General features: G+C 35.2%; 3 protein-coding genes across 5 annotated transcripts; 1 reads left to right on the top strand and 2 right to left on the bottom strand.

Moving 5' to 3' along the window:
• The first annotated feature begins 7,722 nt into the window (after positions 1–7,722).
• LOC106317333 (putative invertase inhibitor) lies at positions 7,723–8,443 on the top strand. Its single transcript, XM_013755165.1, has one exon. It carries the CDS (start codon positions 7,773–7,775, stop codon positions 8,313–8,315), a length of 543 nt encoding a protein of 180 aa, XP_013610619.1. The 5' UTR covers positions 7,723–7,772; the 3' UTR covers positions 8,316–8,443.
• Positions 8,444–9,132: 689 nt separating this feature from the next.
• LOC106316878 lies at positions 9,133–10,454 on the bottom strand. 2 transcript variants are annotated; one of them, XM_013754747.1, is made up of 5 exons: positions 10,217–10,454; positions 9,881–10,146; positions 9,649–9,773; positions 9,498–9,583; positions 9,133–9,410 (listed from the first exon to the last, which is right to left on the bottom strand). In XM_013754747.1, exons 2-5 carry the CDS (start codon positions 10,095–10,097, stop codon positions 9,374–9,376), a joined length of 465 nt encoding a protein of 154 aa, XP_013610201.1. In that variant the 5' UTR covers positions 10,098–10,146; positions 10,217–10,454; the 3' UTR covers positions 9,133–9,373. The 2 variants fall into 2 exon arrangements, with proteins under 2 accessions (XP_013610201.1, XP_013610202.1); XM_013754748.1 differs by having other exon boundaries at positions 9,133–9,401.
• A 1,468-nt stretch (positions 10,455–11,922) lies between these two features.
• On the bottom strand, positions 11,923–16,588 carry LOC106313265 (lysine-specific demethylase JMJ706-like). 2 transcript variants are annotated; one of them, XM_013751032.1, is made up of 11 exons: positions 16,167–16,588; positions 15,260–15,641; positions 14,915–15,071; positions 14,613–14,832; positions 14,445–14,498; positions 14,281–14,360; positions 13,906–14,183; positions 13,414–13,809; positions 12,989–13,320; positions 12,669–12,911; positions 11,923–12,571 (listed from the first exon to the last, which is right to left on the bottom strand). In XM_013751032.1, exons 1-11 carry the CDS (start codon positions 16,167–16,169, stop codon positions 12,374–12,376), a joined length of 2,343 nt encoding a protein of 780 aa, XP_013606486.1. In that variant the 5' UTR covers positions 16,170–16,588; the 3' UTR covers positions 11,923–12,373. The 2 variants fall into 2 exon arrangements, with proteins under 2 accessions (XP_013606486.1, XP_013606487.1); XM_013751033.1 differs by having other exon boundaries at positions 14,697–14,832.
• Positions 16,589–17,495: the final 907 nt, after the last annotated feature.

Raw genomic sequence — 17,495 nt, 5'->3', positions numbered from 1 at the left:
TTGAACAACACCGATTTTTTTCTGAAGACAATTTGAATATCGGAACGGGAACTTGCCCATTGCTTTTAATATGTAACTCGCTTCTTGAGCAAATATCCGGCAAGTCCAACCTCGATTTTATGTTGTCTTTTGTCTTCCCTGGGACATTCAATATTGTATTCATGATGTTCTCAAAGAAATTCTTCTCTATATGCATCACATCAAGGTTGTGGCGCAGAAGGAGATCCTTCCAATATGGTAACTCCCAAAATATACTCTTCTTGTGCCAGTTGTGATGAACACCGTAAGAATCAGGCATATTACGAGGGACATGCCAATTACCACCCCAGCGAACTGTTTCGTTAGCTCCGTAGTAGTCGATTTGCGCTTCAATTTGTTCTCCAGTTAGATATGGAGGAGGAGTGTCTCTCACAACCTTTTTGTGCCTAAACAAATTCTTGTTTCTTCGGTACGGATGGCCAACTGGAAGAAATCGACGGTGACAATCGAACCAACTTGTCTTTCTACCATTCTTCAGTTGAAATGCATCTGTCGTTCCATTACAATATGGACAAGCTAATCTCCCATGTGTAGTCCATCCAGACAACATCCCATAGGCAGGAAAGTCACTTATGGTCCACAAAAGCATAGCTCGCATCGTAAAATTCTTCTTCGTTGAGCAGTCATACGTCCTCACCCCTGTTGACCACAAATCTTTCAACTCTTTTATCAGTGGTTGTAGGAAAACATCAAGTGACCTTTTTGGATGCTTCGGACCGGGTATTAATATGGTCAAGAATAAAAACTCCCGTTGCATGCACATCTCCGGTGGCAGGTTGTATGGCGTAAGAAAGACAGGCCACAATGAATATTGTCTCCCTGACATTCCAAATGGACTAAATCCATCTGTGCATAATCCGAGGTACACATTCCGGCTATTGCTAGCGAAATTCGGATGTACTTTGTTAAAATTTTTCCAGGCTCTTGCATCTGATGGATGAGTCATCTCACCATCCGTCTGAGTATGCTCGGCATGCCACCTCATCTTTCCAGCAGTCTGCTCCGATTGGTACAATCTTTTCAATCTATCTGTAATTGGTAGGTACCACATCCTTTGGTACGGTACCCTATTACGTCCCCTTCCTTGCGGCTTGAATCGTGGTTTCTTGCAGAATCGACATTCTTCCAACTTCTCATCATCTCCCCAGTAGATCATGCAGTTGTCGATGCAAACATCTATCATCTCCGAAGGCAACCCAAGACTATAAACCAGTTTCTGAATCTCATAATAAGAATCAGCAGACTCATTGTCTTCCGGCAAATACTCTTTAAATAAATCTGCCCATTCGTTCATGCAACTTTCAGGTAGATTGTGATCAGTTTTAATATTCATCATTCTAGCAGCCAATGACAATTTAGAGAGACCTTCTCTACAACCACTGTAAAGTGGTTGATTTGCCGCATCTAACATTTCATAAAACTTTTTTGAATCTATGTTAGGTTCTTCATCTTCATCATCATGAGCTACGAATGCATCAGTTACCATATCATGAACCCTATCATAATCTACCATCGGCTGATCCTCCTGATGGTAACTATGTGCATTATGCAATTGATGATCAACCGGTTCTTCTTGAAAGTTGCTATTACTACTACTAGCTTCATTCTGATCATAACTATAACCTTCTCCATGTTGAAACCAGATATAATAATTTGGCGTGAAACCTCTATTTACTAAATGCTTCCAAACATTTTCACGATTTGCCAACTTTGAATTGTTACATTTCCTACAAGGACAGAATATTTTACCGCTTTCTTGGGCGAGCGGTGTAGAATCTGCTTGATGCATAAAACGCTCCAACCCAGCAAGATATTCTTTCGTCACTCTCCCGTTAGCATCTCTATGCATATACATCCACCTCCGCAACTCGAAAATATTTCCCAAGCCCGACATTTTTTTCACGTTTTTTTTCTTGTTGGTGTGCTTAAAATTATGTTCAAACCTCCATATATATAGAAAATTTTCGAATCTGGTAGTTGAATTTTGCTAGGAATTTAAGACGAAAAATTAGGTTGGTGGCAAAAAAAACGTGTTAAATTGGTGGATTTCTCGTTCTTTCCTCGTAAGTTATTTTCTCGTAAAAATCATGCTAAAATTACGACGAATTTGCGACGAAACACATTTTTCTCGGAAAAACCACGTCAACTTACGACGATTCTACGAGGAAAAGCTTTACTCGGTATTTTACAAGGCCATTACGAGGAAACTTTATTTCCTCGCAATTTCATCGTTAAGTCATCGTAATTTCACGAGGAATAGTTTTTCTCGTTAAATTTCCTTGCTAAAACTGTGTTTTCTTGTAGTGTATATGAATATTTCATTTTTTTGTCTCATCTCACTAATTTATCTTGTTTTTGCAGATTTTTGTATCACATGGTTCACATCTTCCACTCCTTTAAAGATAAATCTATAAATTTTAGATATCTATTTTTGTGTTCTATAAAGGTAAATATATCTAATCTTTCACTCATTTTCTCTTTTTGAAGTCATTTGAACGTTTTTGGATATGCAGATTTTTCAGGTCTGGGTTTGGATATGCAGATTTTTCAGATCTGGATCTCACTCTGGAAGACTTCCCAGAAGTCTTCTCAAAATTCTTCTAAAATATAATGCACCAGAAGACTTCCATGAACTCTTTTGACTGAGTCTTCACTCTTGTTTCTTCTTTCATAACAGATTTGAGCGTTTTGGTAAGTCTCCATGTTTGTTTTTTCTTCATTAGATAATCTCTTGTTGCATAAAGCTCTTACTGTTTTTCCAAACTAAAACTCTCTAACCTCTCTCTAATCTCCTTGAACTTGGAAACACCAAACTTTATATTAATTTTTCATTTTTTTGTCTCGTGTTTTTCTCACTAATTTGTCTTGTTTTTCCAGGTTTTTTATTACATTGTTCTCGTCTTCCACTCTTTTATAGGTAGATCTATGAATGTTGGATATCTATTTTTTTGTATTCTATAAAGATAGATTTATCTAATTTTTCACTCATTTTCTCCTTTTTGAAGCCATTTGAACGTTTTTGGATACGCATGTTTTTTAGATTTGAGACAGATTTTGGAAGTCTTCTAAAATATAATGCCCTAGAAAGTCTTCTGATAAAGTCTTCTAAAACATAATTCCCTAGAAGATTTTCTGGAAATCTTCTAACGGAGTTTTCTCCCATATCAAGTGGACTCTAAGCTTATCTTTGTGGATGAATAATCTCTAACTCCATGTGTAATAGTTTTATTTATGGCATGTTTTGTGATTTATGTGTGTACTCTTTTAGTTGTGAATTCTTTTGTAAAGTTGAAGAGATATTAATGAAATTTTTAGTAAATATGTTCATGTTTACAATATTATCTTGCCAAAAATACTTGAATTTGTTGAAGTTATTGATACAACTTTAATAGCAAAAAAAAAATAACACAAAAATTTAATCAAATATGCTAAAACTAAGAGAGAAGACTTCTAAAAAAACTTAGTCAAATTCACAAATTAAGTTCAAACATATAACACTTTCACTACAACTCTTTTGGAAAGTCTTCCGAGAAGTGAAAATTGAAATTTTAAATCTCATGAAAATTAAAAAGTATATCTTATGATCTAAGAAGACATATAAAACCATATAACTTGATAATGTTTAAGTTACTTAACATTTTTGAAAATTAAAAAAATATCTTAAAGTTACTTAACAAGTTTACAAAAACTAACGTAGAAGACTTTCGTGGAAGTCTTCTCGAATTAGCTAGAAACATTAATAAACATGAATGTTGCTAACCTCATAATTGAAATCAATTAAGTTATGAATTTTATTCAAGAGCCCCAATATCGATTAATATACATGAATTAACAAGAAAATGTTACGTCATTTTAGAGAAAATAAAAGTTTATTAAACATTAACGTAGAAGACTTCCACATAGGTCGTCCGCCAGAAGACTTCTCCACATAAGTCGTATGTCAGACTTCCAGGAAGTCGTCCTCCAGAAGACTTCCAGGAAATCTTACATTTAGGTCATTTTTCAATTGTAAATTTATAAAGGAAGACTTCCATAAAAGTCTACTCTACAGCAGGCTTCTTTGGAAGTCTTCCTTTGTAAATATCGACTTACTTTTGTTTTTAAAAAAAATCTCGAAAATACCAGAGAAGACTTACCAGTAAATCTTCTAGGATAAACATGTTAGTTTTGCAATTGACAAAACTGTGTCAGGAATTTGATTTTTTCTAGAAGACTTACGTGGAAGTCTTCCACCAGAAAAATAAAACTTAAATATTACATTTATTTAGACGACTTCCATGTAAGTCATCTCAGGTGATTTTTGCAATTGAAAAATAAAACTTTAATTTTTAATTTTAACTAAATGACTTCCAGGTAAGTCTTCTAGCACAAGACTTACACGAAAGTCTTTTGTGATAACCACAGTTTGACTTTGATCAAAAAAAAAAAAAAAAAACCACAGTTTGACAAGAATCTTAGAATAAAATTCAGGAAGACTTCCGTGTAAGCAGGGGCGAAGCCGGTGCTTAGACAACGGTGGCATGTGCACCAATAATTTTATAAATATTAGACATTTGGTATGTAAAGATGCAAAAGAAATCAGCTAGATGAGTTGGTTTAGTAGTGTTGTGCACCCCCTTGATAGCTCAAGTTTGATTCCCCTTTAGGACATTATTAATTTTTGCACCCACTAGATATTTACTTTGGATTCGCCCATGCATGTAAGTCGTCTTCCGGAAAACTTACATGGAAGTCGTTTAATTAAAATTAAATATTTAAATTTTATTTTTCAATTGCAAAAGTCTGAGATGACTTTTACTGACAGTGAGAAGACTTCCACCGAGAGTTCGGAAGACTTCCACCGAGTGTAAGTCTTCTGGCGAAAGACTTCTGTGTAAGTCATTTAAAGAAAGTCAAAACTTCTGACACAATCTGGTCAGTTGCAAAACTAACTTGTGTATCTTAGACGACTTACCAGGAAGTCTTTTCTAGTATTTTCAAGATTTTTTTGTTAACAAATAAAAGTTAGAAGACTTCCCGAGAAGTCGTCTTCTAAAAACACATATAAAATCAATTTCAAAACTAACTTATGTATTGACCAGAAGTCTTCTACGACCAGATCTGAAAAAAAAAAACAATTTCATATTTTCAACCAGTGAGATAATTTGATTAGTTTCTCCTATCACACAGAACTTCACCACGAAACAGACCCACTTGTTAATGCCCAAGAATCATGAGTTTGAACCTTACAATGTTTAGAATCAAAATCTTGTTTTTTTTAATGAATATAGAGAGAAAGTGAAAGAGAATGTTGTTTGTGTGCATAAGTAATGAGATCTGAAGAGTAAAAATTGAAACTTTGGTGCATTAAGAGTTTCAAATTGGTTGTTCATGGTGGGTTAGTGTATTGATGGCAATGTCAATATTGTAAATACTTGATAAATATGATAGAGTAGAACACCTATTTTGGAAAAAACAAAATGGCGTTTTTGTGAATAATCCAAACTTCTGAAGTAAATATGACAAATTAAAGTTTCAAAAAAATCATGGGTTAGTTTTGTATTTGAATTTTTTTTGAGTCATATTTGAAAAAAAAACTTATTAAAATATAATCATTCTCATGTACCAACATCTTTTTGGTAAGTTTTTAAATTAAATACACCCTTATGCTATATAGTATAACCCATTCAAATTAATTATTTCTCTTTCCCTTATACTACTACTAAATGTGTTTCCAAACAACACATAATTAATATTGTATCCAAATAATATAAAACATTAAGTCTTATATTTTAATAACTTTTTATTTATCTCATTATTTTAATTACTTTTTATGGATCTCATTTTCGGTGATTTGGCTAAAACACTCAATTCATTTATGAAACAAATTCAAAAAATAAGTATAACTATTTTCGCGGATTTAGATACTAGAAAATAATTTCATTTATTATAAAATTAATTAGATAATGTTTTATATTATTTGGATACAAAATTAATTATGTGTTGTTTGGAAACACATTTAGTAGCTGTTTGGAAACACATTTAGTAGTAGTATAAGAGAGGGAGTTTTAATTAATTTGAATGGGTTTAACTGGTGTTCAAAAAAAAATGAAAAAAAAAAAAGAATGGGTTTAACTATATAGTATAATGGTGTATTTAATTTAAAAACATACCAAAAAGATTTTGGGTCCATGGAAATAATTTGGTTTTGATAAAAGAGATTAAATTAATGGATTTTTTTATTTATATTTTCATAAATAAAAAAACTGCATTCATTTAAACTCAATAAAGTTTTCTTATTAGATTCTTTTTCTTAGATTGTTTTTATTCTTAAGAGCATATAATTATTAATGAGCGATTATGCTTGGTTTAAGTTGATATTGAATAAGTTTTTTACAAATAAAATGTTAAAGTCAGTAAATTGACATAAAATAATTTTTATAATTTATAATTTATTAAATAAGTATATATCACATAATTAATCAAAACAATTACAAAGATTTTATTAAATATTTATAACAAACAGGTTGAAATAATTTAAAAACAAAATTAAGTAGTATCTAATTTTCAATAAATTGACATAAAATAATTTTTATAATTTAAAATTTATTAAATAAGTATATATATAACAATTAATCAAAACAATTACAGAGATTTTATTAAATATTTATAACAAACAGGTTGAAATAATTTTTTTTTAAAATTAACTAGTATATAATTTTCATATTTAATATAAATAAAAAGTAATATGTTTAAACTTTATTTATCAAGTTGTTTGTTGTCCATATGGATGCAGAACTATCATTTTGGTTTGCAGAGTTTATATGAATCTGTTTATCTTGCTGATAAAAAAACTTTACTTATCAAAAATTGTTAAAATATATTAATTTTGTAAATTAAATTTTGTTAAAAGTATTTCCACGCTTTTAAACGCAGATCAGAATCTAGTAGTTCTTTTAAAATTGGTTATATATTGCAAATTTTAGTTAATTGACCCTATAATATATGTTCCTGGTTCCAGTGCTGCTACGTATACTTTTGTCTACACTAATCTAATTAACATTTGTTAGTTTTTTTAACGCTGATTTATTATGATATTACAATTATGATATGAGAAAAATTATATAGACGATTCGACAACCGATAATACTACCTGCCTTATGAGGACCTACGCCTAACTGCATCAACTGAGCCGGCTTATGAAGATCCACGTCTGACCAGATTTACTTGCACCATGTTGAAGATCCGCCGTCCTATGAAGATCCACATCTGACCAGATTTACTTACACCATGTTGAAGATCCTTTGTAAGCCTTTCTTCCGTAGTCTGTATAATTGTTTAATAAATCGCTCTCTCCGGGACTTGAAACCTGGATTTCCTGCAATCTGCAAGAAATTGCATAATCTGGAATTTGTACCCCAGACCTGGGTGTAAAAATCTTTAAACCTTAACCAATAGGATACGGTGCTTCCACTAGAAACCTTTAAATCTTAACATTTATTAGTTTTTATGAGTTTTTTTTTTCTGTAATACACAAGAAATTGAAGTGAAGAGAGAGAGTGTGTCAAAACGAACAAGTATACGAGTACGACGTAAGTGGAGTGGTAAAGCGTGACATAAGCCCTCTAAAAAAAGCGTTGCATGAGGTATAAATTGGATCATAACGTTTAAAACATATATAAACAATTTATTCTTCTCATCATATCCTCTGTTTCTCCTAAAGAAAAACAAACAAAGTAAAAGGAGAAAAAACAATGAAATTTCTGCTTTACCTAATTACGTGCTTTCTCCTCTTAAACGTTTTAGCAACAGCAAAATCTCTCATTCAAGATTCTTGCAAGAAAGCAGCAGCGAAAAACCGAAAGCTCAAACTCGATTTCTGCCTCAAGTCTCTCGAAGGGTGTCGGCAGTGCAAAACCGCTAAAAATCTCGGCGAACTAGTCATGGCGACGATGAAGAACGCTGAGACAAAAACGAAGAGAGTGCATGCACAGATGAAGAAGGATTTTGACGCGAAGAAATATCCCAAGGACAATGACATGCTGGTAATGGAGTGTCTCAGCGATTATTCAGGAACTGCTCAGATATTGGACATAGCTATGGAAACCTTTGAAGATCATGATTACAAAGACCTTATCTCTCGTATGAATCTTGGAATGGAAAGCTTGGATGCTTGCGATGAAGGATACAAAGAAAGATCAACGCCTCAGATATCTCCGTTTATAAAAAGCAACGAGTTTTTAACTCATTTGATTGAGATTCCTATAGCTTTTACAGAGATGTTGAAAAGAAAATAATTAATTAAGACATGGATTAAAGATTATACTCTGTGGTACGGTAAGTTAAGATTAACTGGGTTGCTCAATAATGTACGTAGCCTCTAGGCCTTTTTAAAGTCTTGAATAGAGAATTATTATCTGCATGGGTTACACGTGTTAGACCATCTCCGACAATAGATATGGCCTTAGAGTTCTAAATCAATTATTTAATTGAAAATAATCAAATTAAAAATTTTAGATACTCGTTTAGTTTTAACCCCTCCAATGCTAGAACCAATTAAAAGTTCTAAGTTTCAAAATTTTGAAAAATTTGTAATAATAGATTACTTGCATCACATTCTATAATAAAAAAAATTTATAATTATTGAATTACATAAATTTTAAATTAACTTGACATAAAAACCTATAACATAGATTGAAAAATCATAAACAAAACTAAACGATTTATAGTCATTTTGCCTTGTACCAAATTTACGCCATATATGCTCAACCAAATCATTTTTCAATTGTTCATGTATGTTTCGATCACGAAGTCGAGTTCGAATTGCCATCAAATTACCAGTATTTGAAGGCATATCTTTAGAATACATGAAATCCACATGTGAACTTTTGTTTGATTCAAATTGAGTGTACCCATCTCGTTCGTCTTCTACTATCATATTGTGCAATATGATACATGCTATCACAATCTTTCCGATTTTTGGCTTATCCCAAATAAGAGCTGAGTTTCTAACAATGTCAAATCGAGCTTGCAAGACTCCAAAAGAACGCTCGACATCTTTACGGACATATTCTTGTAGTGTAGCAAATAAGGATGCTTTCGGAGTTTGTGGAAATGAAATAGATTGGATAAAAGTTGACCAGTTCGGATAAATACCATCGGTGAGATGGTCATGTGACCAATATTAAGAGTGTTGAGACATATACAGAGTGTTACAGGTGTGACCAATATTAACAGTGTTGAGACATATACAGAAGATAAGGTGTGATCTACGAGTTGCTTCAGACATTCCTATGAGTTTTTATGGTGACATTAGGTTTCCAGTAAGATATCCATTCCACAGGGCCCTCATCCTTCAGTTCCAAGTCATGCCCATCAACCTCCTGCGAAGCCTACTTTCTATCGTTAGTTCACAAGAATCTGTGCCATAACACAGGCTAATTACATGCCAAAATAACATATAAAAACCATAAGCACACCTCAACTCAGGATCGTTAGGATCAATAGGAAAACTAGATCGAGCAAAGAAGACCTGAGCATAGAGACTCCCATTATTCTTCAGTGCCTGCAAACAACAAAACACCTCAACACAACTGACACAACATATGACGAAACACAAATATCTATTACCTCGGATGGATAATACTTCATCGACAAGGTTCTAGTGCTCGCTGGCTTCCACACAGCATAAGGTATGTTGGTCTCGTGCCAAACGAGCGCACCATCGTTCCCAAAGTCATTGAATTTATCATTCTCTGATAGATAAAACCACATATCATGTTGTCAAAAAAAAAAACACTTTAGACCTAAGGCGAGCGAGAGAGAAAGCAATCGAATTGAAGAGACCCAATCAGGAAATTACCAAGGGCTCTGAAAGAGATTGGACATAAGATGAGGCGGAGGCTTAGAAGGATCCGCAGGTTTCTGTTTCGGCGAAAAGAACTTCGAAGCGAAGTAGCAGAAGACGGCGATTCGAATGATTCTGCGGTTATCGTCTGCCCAAACCCACCTGCTTGTCGTTGCTGCTGCGGCTGAGCATCACCTCCCGCCGCCGTTGTTTCACCTGTCGGCGGAGCCATATTCGCAGAAGAGAAGAGATGCTTTTCCGAATCAAAGCTGTTAACTTTCCTGCTTAGAACCACAATCCACATATCATCAATCACTCAATCAATAAAGGAGGGATAGGGGGGAATCGAACCTAGGAGCAGTGGGTTGACTCTGATCTTCACCCGATCCAGACGAGCTAACGCTCGAAACAGAATCCTATCCAGAAACCGATCCGTGCACCTGATCGTTAGAGAGCGACGGGAGGGGAAGAGAATAACATTTCTTCTCGTCGGAGAAACCAGAGGCTCCGGCTATCAATTTTTTCGAAACCAAAGGCTCTTTTTGTCGAATCCGCCAAGAAAAGAGAGAGAGAGGGCCAAACAATTTTTTTCCCCGAAATGAGAGAGGGAGAGAAAAATTGGGTGTAATTTTTTTTTCATAAAAATAATAACCAATCAGAAAGTGATACGTATTAACTCTGTTTCAAAAGTTTTATTTTTAGAACCATATCTATCTATTTTTCCTCTTTTTGATTTAATTTTGAGCATATAATTAAATAGAACCATGAGATAGAACCTTACTAGATACCCTATTAGAGATGATCTTAGAAACTTTAGAATAAACCTAATCTCTTATCCAAATTGAATACTAATGCTGATTAGTTTTGGTGTTTTTTGACAAAACAATTTCCGGTTTTGATACATATTGTCAGGTATAAACAATTCTAAAGTTTTTAATAATATCTATGTTTTTTTAGAAGGATGTATCCAAAACTAATACTAAAACAATATCCAAATAAAGCGAGTAATTAGTTTCCGGAACAAGAGACATTTTGTACAAACAATTAAATTCGGCAAGACCCATTCTCAAGACATTGTTATACTCCGGTGACAGACCTTTCTTTTCCTTCAACGGACGTCTCACATTCCTAGGAGCGCCTTATACTCTTTGCTCATGATCTAAGCTTATATTTTGCAGTGTATAGCTTAGCAAGTGAACAGCGGACAGGAATTCACAATATTTGTCGGGTATAAACAACCACTACCATTCAGCAACTGTAGTAAGATACTTTTTTTTTTTCTTGTATACTATACTACATAGAACTGAAAACCAAACCAATGGAACATAATCAATATAAACCATAGCAGAATGAGAATGTTGACCACTCAGGGCCGGTCCTGAGCAAAGCCGGATGAAACATTCGCCTATGACCCCAAATTTTTTGAAAAAAACTACATAAACATAGGCCTCCAAATTTTTTAAAAAAGCCCTCAAATTTTTTTAAATTTTTTTTTCAATGAAATCTTTACGAATATCGCCTAAGGCCCCCGAAATCTCGGGGCCGGCCCTGTGAACACTGCGTGAAAGCTAGTCTGCAATTGTGTTTTTTGTTATTGGAATATGTTTGGATTGTGAAGTGAAGAAACAACTCTTTACACTGTTTAAATTCCTTCATGTAAAAAGCGAAAATCAGCAATTTCATTGGTATAGATATCATCTTCATCTATTGAATGGCGAACACCACCTCCGAGAGCTATAAGAATTTCATACACTCCATAGCCCAAATTTACACTCTGCGGGTAAAGGTGATATATTCTTTTGAATATTAATGCCTTCCATGTCGGGTCTTGCAAATCTCCTGTAATGTTAAACCATTCTTGTCCCATAAATCTTCCTTTTTGCGAGCTCCATCCACGTAACACTCCAAAACTTATTCATATGGGCGTTCGTATGAGCCTTAATAGCGTGGAACATTCCAAAAAAGGGTGCGGATCCGGATCCCTCTAGGCCTCTTTGAAAAGAGAAATGAGGTCTCGCATTTTCTTAAAATAAGAAATAAATTTGGGTAACATGGGATATTTGATATTTCTAATTATAACAACATAGCAAAATATGAAGATGAATTGAAAATGCTCTAAGAGATGATTAAGCTCTCTCTATGCATCATCATATCAACAATAACAAAAGCCATTGTTAGGAACAAAAAGAAAAAACTAGCCTTTTTCTGTTGACAGTAATAACCAAAAAGACAAAATAAGAGATTTACATCATAAGATGAAAAGAAGAAGGAACAGAAAGAGTTTAAAAATGTACACAAAGAATCAAAGATTTGGTAAAAAGCCTAAAAACAAACCCAATAGTGTTGGTTGGTTGGTTATCCCCTTCTTGCTTCTTTCTTCTCCCATAATAAAATCAGATACTGAATATTTTGCTTTTGATTCGCTTTTTCTTTCCCGTATTGTTAGATATATCAGCAGTCAGTTAAAAAAAAAATTAGTTAGGAGGAAGTTGAAGGCTGTCTCTCACGCTATGGCCTTATCAACGCTGTCACTTTCAGACGTTTAAACCCACCACCAAAATGATTCTCAATCTTCTTCACGTCACTTTGCTGCTGCTCATGAGTTTCCTTTCTTTTTGAAATTACTAACACTTCTTCTTCCTTACTACTTCTACTACTATATCTTCCTTCGTGGTACTTCTGTGATCTCTTCAATCTTTTATGTCCCTATTTTCATTTAATAAACACGAAACAAACCATAATCTCAGGGTTTGCTGAATAATAAATGAATACTATAAAAAATAGTATGTACGATTTCCAGTACCTGATGATGATGCTCAGAGTCTCTTGTCTCCTGAACAACTGCTCGGTTCCCACATTTCAGCAACGAACGTCGTTTCACTCTGAAACTCTCGGAACCAGAACCCTCACTTTCCTGATCCGTACCTAGTACTTCATCTTGAACCGCAGAGAAGAACCGAGTCTTCTTGTTACTGCTGCTTGCTACGTCTTCCGAGAGCTTAGAATCACTACTGCTACTACAGTTAGCTCCTCTATTTACCTGCTTCTGTAACGAGAAACATAATTCAAATATTAGAAGACGGTTAAAGAGAGTTTGTTGTGAGTTCTTGGTCAGAAACTTACGTGATCAGCAGTTGTTGAGCATACATAATCATCAGCAACAGAAGAGATGCATGAAGCATTTGCTTCGTAGCTCATGACAGGGTTTCCAGAAGCCATCTCCAACTCGGTATTGAAGTCAAAGTATATAGTGGAATACCGTGAATATCCTTCTTCTTTTGCAGCTGCAAGTTTGAGTGGCGATGGATAGGCATATAAATTTTCATCACTTGTAATCATATCTGAAACTCCACCTTCTTCCTCAAACTTCTTTGCAGCAGCTTCCAGGACTTCAATGTTATCCCTCAAGAACAGAGTACGTGTTGTCCCGCATGGAAGGTCAAGCTTTTTAACATCTAGACAATGACACCGCCAATTACAAAAATAAAAAAAAAAGAAACAGCAGTGAAGGATATGTGTTGATGGAGATAACAGAGAAAAAGCTTTACCATGACGGAGACAGACAGGATGCGAGTAGCACTGGCAATTTATAAACGCCAAATAGCAATCCCGTTTACACAGACTGCATACGATGGTTCCGTATGTATTCGAAACCAGGCCTGTGCATAATCTTGACTTCATTAGAGACCATCGAGCCAGATGATGAAAACGAATCAGGTGCACAAACGCAGTCTTGATGTTTTTTTGTCCTGACAATTCCGCAGGTGAAAAATCCAGATTCTCGGGTTTGGGACACGAGTTTAAGAGCATTGCTTCCTTACAAATCAACTCTTCATGAGGGAGCAAGGGCAACCTGTTAAGATGAGCATAGCGACAACTCGCAATGGCTCCAAAGGGAAACCAGTCACCCATCGCGAAGTTCACTGCCTCACCACAGTTAAAACCTACAATATTTTTTCAAACACAACCATAATTTCAAATGAATATGATAACAACTCTCTGACCAATAAAATTTTAGATTCAGAATAAATTTGTTTTACCATGGCTGAACCCAGCATGATAACCTCTGGGGAACGTGACAACAAACTCTCCGGGTTTTTGTACAGCCTTGTACACAGGCACATCATGATCCAACAGAATCTTTGGTGGGAATATAGTTGTCTTCCCTAGAAGCACATCGAAGGCTCCATCCTCCCCATTAGTTGACAGAATCTCATCGCTGTACACACATTCTCTAACCACCTTCTCAAAATTTAGAGCTGCAGAACCTGGAACTCCGTACCAAGTTTTTGATGCTCCACAATGTTGATAATTGATGCTGTATTAGAAACAAAGGTAAAAAAAGGGTCAGATCAAGATACTTTAGATGGCCATCACTAGTAACCCATATACTTGAGCCAATTTATTTAAGTTACCTGTACAAATAATGGTCCTCAACATGCCAGGCAAACATGCTAAACAGCATTCCGATGTAAAGCATCGGTTCAGTGACTCCCTGAAACAAGTAATTCCAAGTTAAAAGAGGTTAAATAGAAGCTTCTTATGTGACCTTGATGTAACTGTACTACTTGTCACATACCGGAATGGATGTTTCAAGAAGGCGCAGGGTAGACTTCGGTAGCCTTGAAACTTTCTGAAAGTCGAGAAAGATAATCATATAAGTACCAAATTGAAATTACCGAGCAAACGTTTTCCTTAATGCTTAACCAAAAATATAGAGAAGCTCAAGTTTGTAGTAAATCTATACATTCAAGTTCCATTTGCTGCTTCCTAGTGGGTCATCAGGTGCAGACGAAAATGCACTACCATCTACATCACACGCATACTCAACTGATTCAGTCTTGCCACACGCGATTTCTTTCCAGAAGTCTTTCTCCAAGAATGAGTCGGGCAAAGAGCCATCACTGCAATATCTACGTGCAAATACCTTGTTCGCCATTTTCTCATAGTCACGAAATGAATAGGTCCTGAGTAATTTACAAATCAAATAAGAACTTTAAGGTGAAGAAGATACAGAGCTAAAAAATTAATTCAGGGTTAAATACAAACCTCCCACTCATGAAGAACGTAACTTTATCATCAGAGTCCCACTCAGCAAGTCGAAGAGGCTGTACTCTGGTGGTGAACTTGAAATTTGATTTCTCTTTCATCAACACAGCGCCTGCAGGTACAGTTGCCGTCAAAGGAGATATGATCTTGCAGATACCTGTAAACGAGATTGATCAAAGTTAAACACCAATAAAGGGACATAGTATTACTATATTGCCTACAGCACGTGTTATAGTAATAGTTGAAGCTATGATCTTGATTTGTGTTGAGTTCAATAGCTTCAACTAACTTATGCAGGTAATAAATTAAATATTTGCATAACGAGATATTAGATTTCAATATTACCATATTTTGAAGCTTCTGGGAAAATCTTCTGCAAATAAGTCAAAGGATCCTCAAACTCATCCTTTGTTGGTCTGTAGACAGGACATTCGGGAAGCCTCTCGGTCCATTTAAGATCATCTGTCTCAAACCTCTCCTCCTTCAAGAATCCACCCTTGCCAGTAGATGCACCATTCACTCTAGATACTGTATCACTAGCAGTCACCCGTAATCTCATTCCACATGACGCTGAAGATGGTCTCGTTGCATCACCTCCGCTTCTAGCAATTGTACTGAGACCTACTGTTCCATTGACAGAGCCTGATTTCATTTTCTGAAGTCTTTTACGTTTCAGATACTCCAACCCATCTATAGCCTCTTTGGACAAGTAGTTTCTCCTCTCCGCCTGGCAAAACATTGTGTCAACATTATCAAAAGTTTCAACTTTCTACATATATATACATGGTCAAGGATGTACAATAGGTCCACCATTCACACTAAGATAGAGACAAATATATAAAACTAAAGTGAACACAGAAAATGGAAACAGTCAACACAATTTCACTACCACATAAAAGGCCTTATCTCTTTGACTAAGACACTAAAAGTCAAAGAACGTGACCGTTTCAAAGTTCTAACACCGTCGAAGAAAGCGAGTCACGAACCATCGAGAACTTCCTTTACAACACACAATCGTTTGACCTAAAAGAGAGAGATTCGTCGCCGTTTCAACAGAGGACAGAGCTCGTCAAACCTCAAATTCACACGTGCGAATTCAAATTAGAAAGAATACGCGTGCGAGATGATTATCCATTCACGTAGCAGAGATGAGATCGCGAATAACCAATTCAAAGAAGAAAAAAATAGCTGATGTTCGAGATCTGATCAATCACAATCGTTAACAGAGAAATTGAATTAGAAATCATCTCACCATAGCATTACGTAATCTGCCACCGTGAGCCACCGTTTTTTCACGCGACGGATTACAAAACCAACCGCAACAAGTAAAGAACAAAGACGACACCCTAAGATATCACGATCTCGAGACTGCGAATTCAATATAAAGCCTGGCATGCAAATAAGGCAAGCCACATTCTACGAAAACGCGGCGGAAACGAGCGAGGACCAAGTCAAACGCGGAGGTCCGAGTCGCCGCGTAGCCGAGTCAAACGAAACGTCAAAATTAACCCCATACACTTATCCACACCAAAGGAAGAATATAAACAAAGCTAATCCTCGGCTAGAAACTGAATCGGGAAAACGGTTAACGGCCAGAGGAAATCAGTTTCACGGCGTAGAGGAGAGAGAAAACGCTAAATGAGACCTAGAGAGAGAGAGAGGAGGAAACTTGGGAAACCGGAAAAAAATTGTTAGGTAAATAGTTTTATACTTTAGTGGCCACCGTAATTTTAAAAATATAACGAAGGCCGTTTATAAGAGAAAAATACAAAAATAGCACTAAATCAAGTTTATGTTCCCAAACTAGCACTCAAGGTCAAAAGTCACAAAAATAGCGCTTAATGTTTTATCAAAAGTCACAAACTTAGGGTTTAGAGTTAAAGGGTGGGGTTTAGGATTTAGGGTTTAGGGTTTAGGGTTTAGAGTTTAGGGTTTAGGGTTTAGATTTTAAGGTTTAGGGTTTAGATTTTAAGGTTTAGAGTTTAGGGTTTAGGGTTTAGAGTTTAGGGTTTAGGGTTTAGAAATGAGGTTATGGGGATAAGATTTCAAATTTTGAAAAATAAAAAAATTAAAATTTTCAAAGGATAAATTTAAAAAGGTGCTATTTTGGTCATTTTAGTTTTTGAGTGCTATTTTTGTGATATAAACTTAGAAATGTGCTATTTTAGAGATTTGCCCCGTTTATAATTTAAAATTTAATTAAAAAATAGATGGTGGATTGGGAAGGTTCTTGCTGCGAAAATAATGAAAAAATCTATCTTTATTCGTACATAGAAGTTATTTATATATGAGATTATACCGTTATAGATAAATGGAAAGATTACTAATCATAATCTCTTGGTTATGAGCCATCCACAATCTGATTCATAATATTCTCCCTTGGATGCCATAACCATTTAGAGCTTGTAATGTACTTTAATGTTGCCTCATTAAAACCTTATTAAGAAAACCCAATTGGAACAAAACTATGGTGAAGGAAAAAGAGTACAACACACATTATTCTTCCTGATTTGGACATTACCGAAGGTCCCTTGGACCTTTCAAATTTTCTGCAATCCGTGGGTGATGAAGATCTTGGGCA

The sequence above is a fragment of the Brassica oleracea genome, chromosome C9 (genome assembly GCF_000695525.1).
Source record: "Brassica oleracea var. oleracea cultivar TO1000 chromosome C9, BOL, whole genome shotgun sequence".
In the NCBI taxonomy this organism is placed as follows: Eukaryota; Viridiplantae; Streptophyta; class Magnoliopsida; order Brassicales; family Brassicaceae; genus Brassica; species Brassica oleracea.
This window is presented reverse-complemented; position numbering and strand designations above follow the sequence as displayed.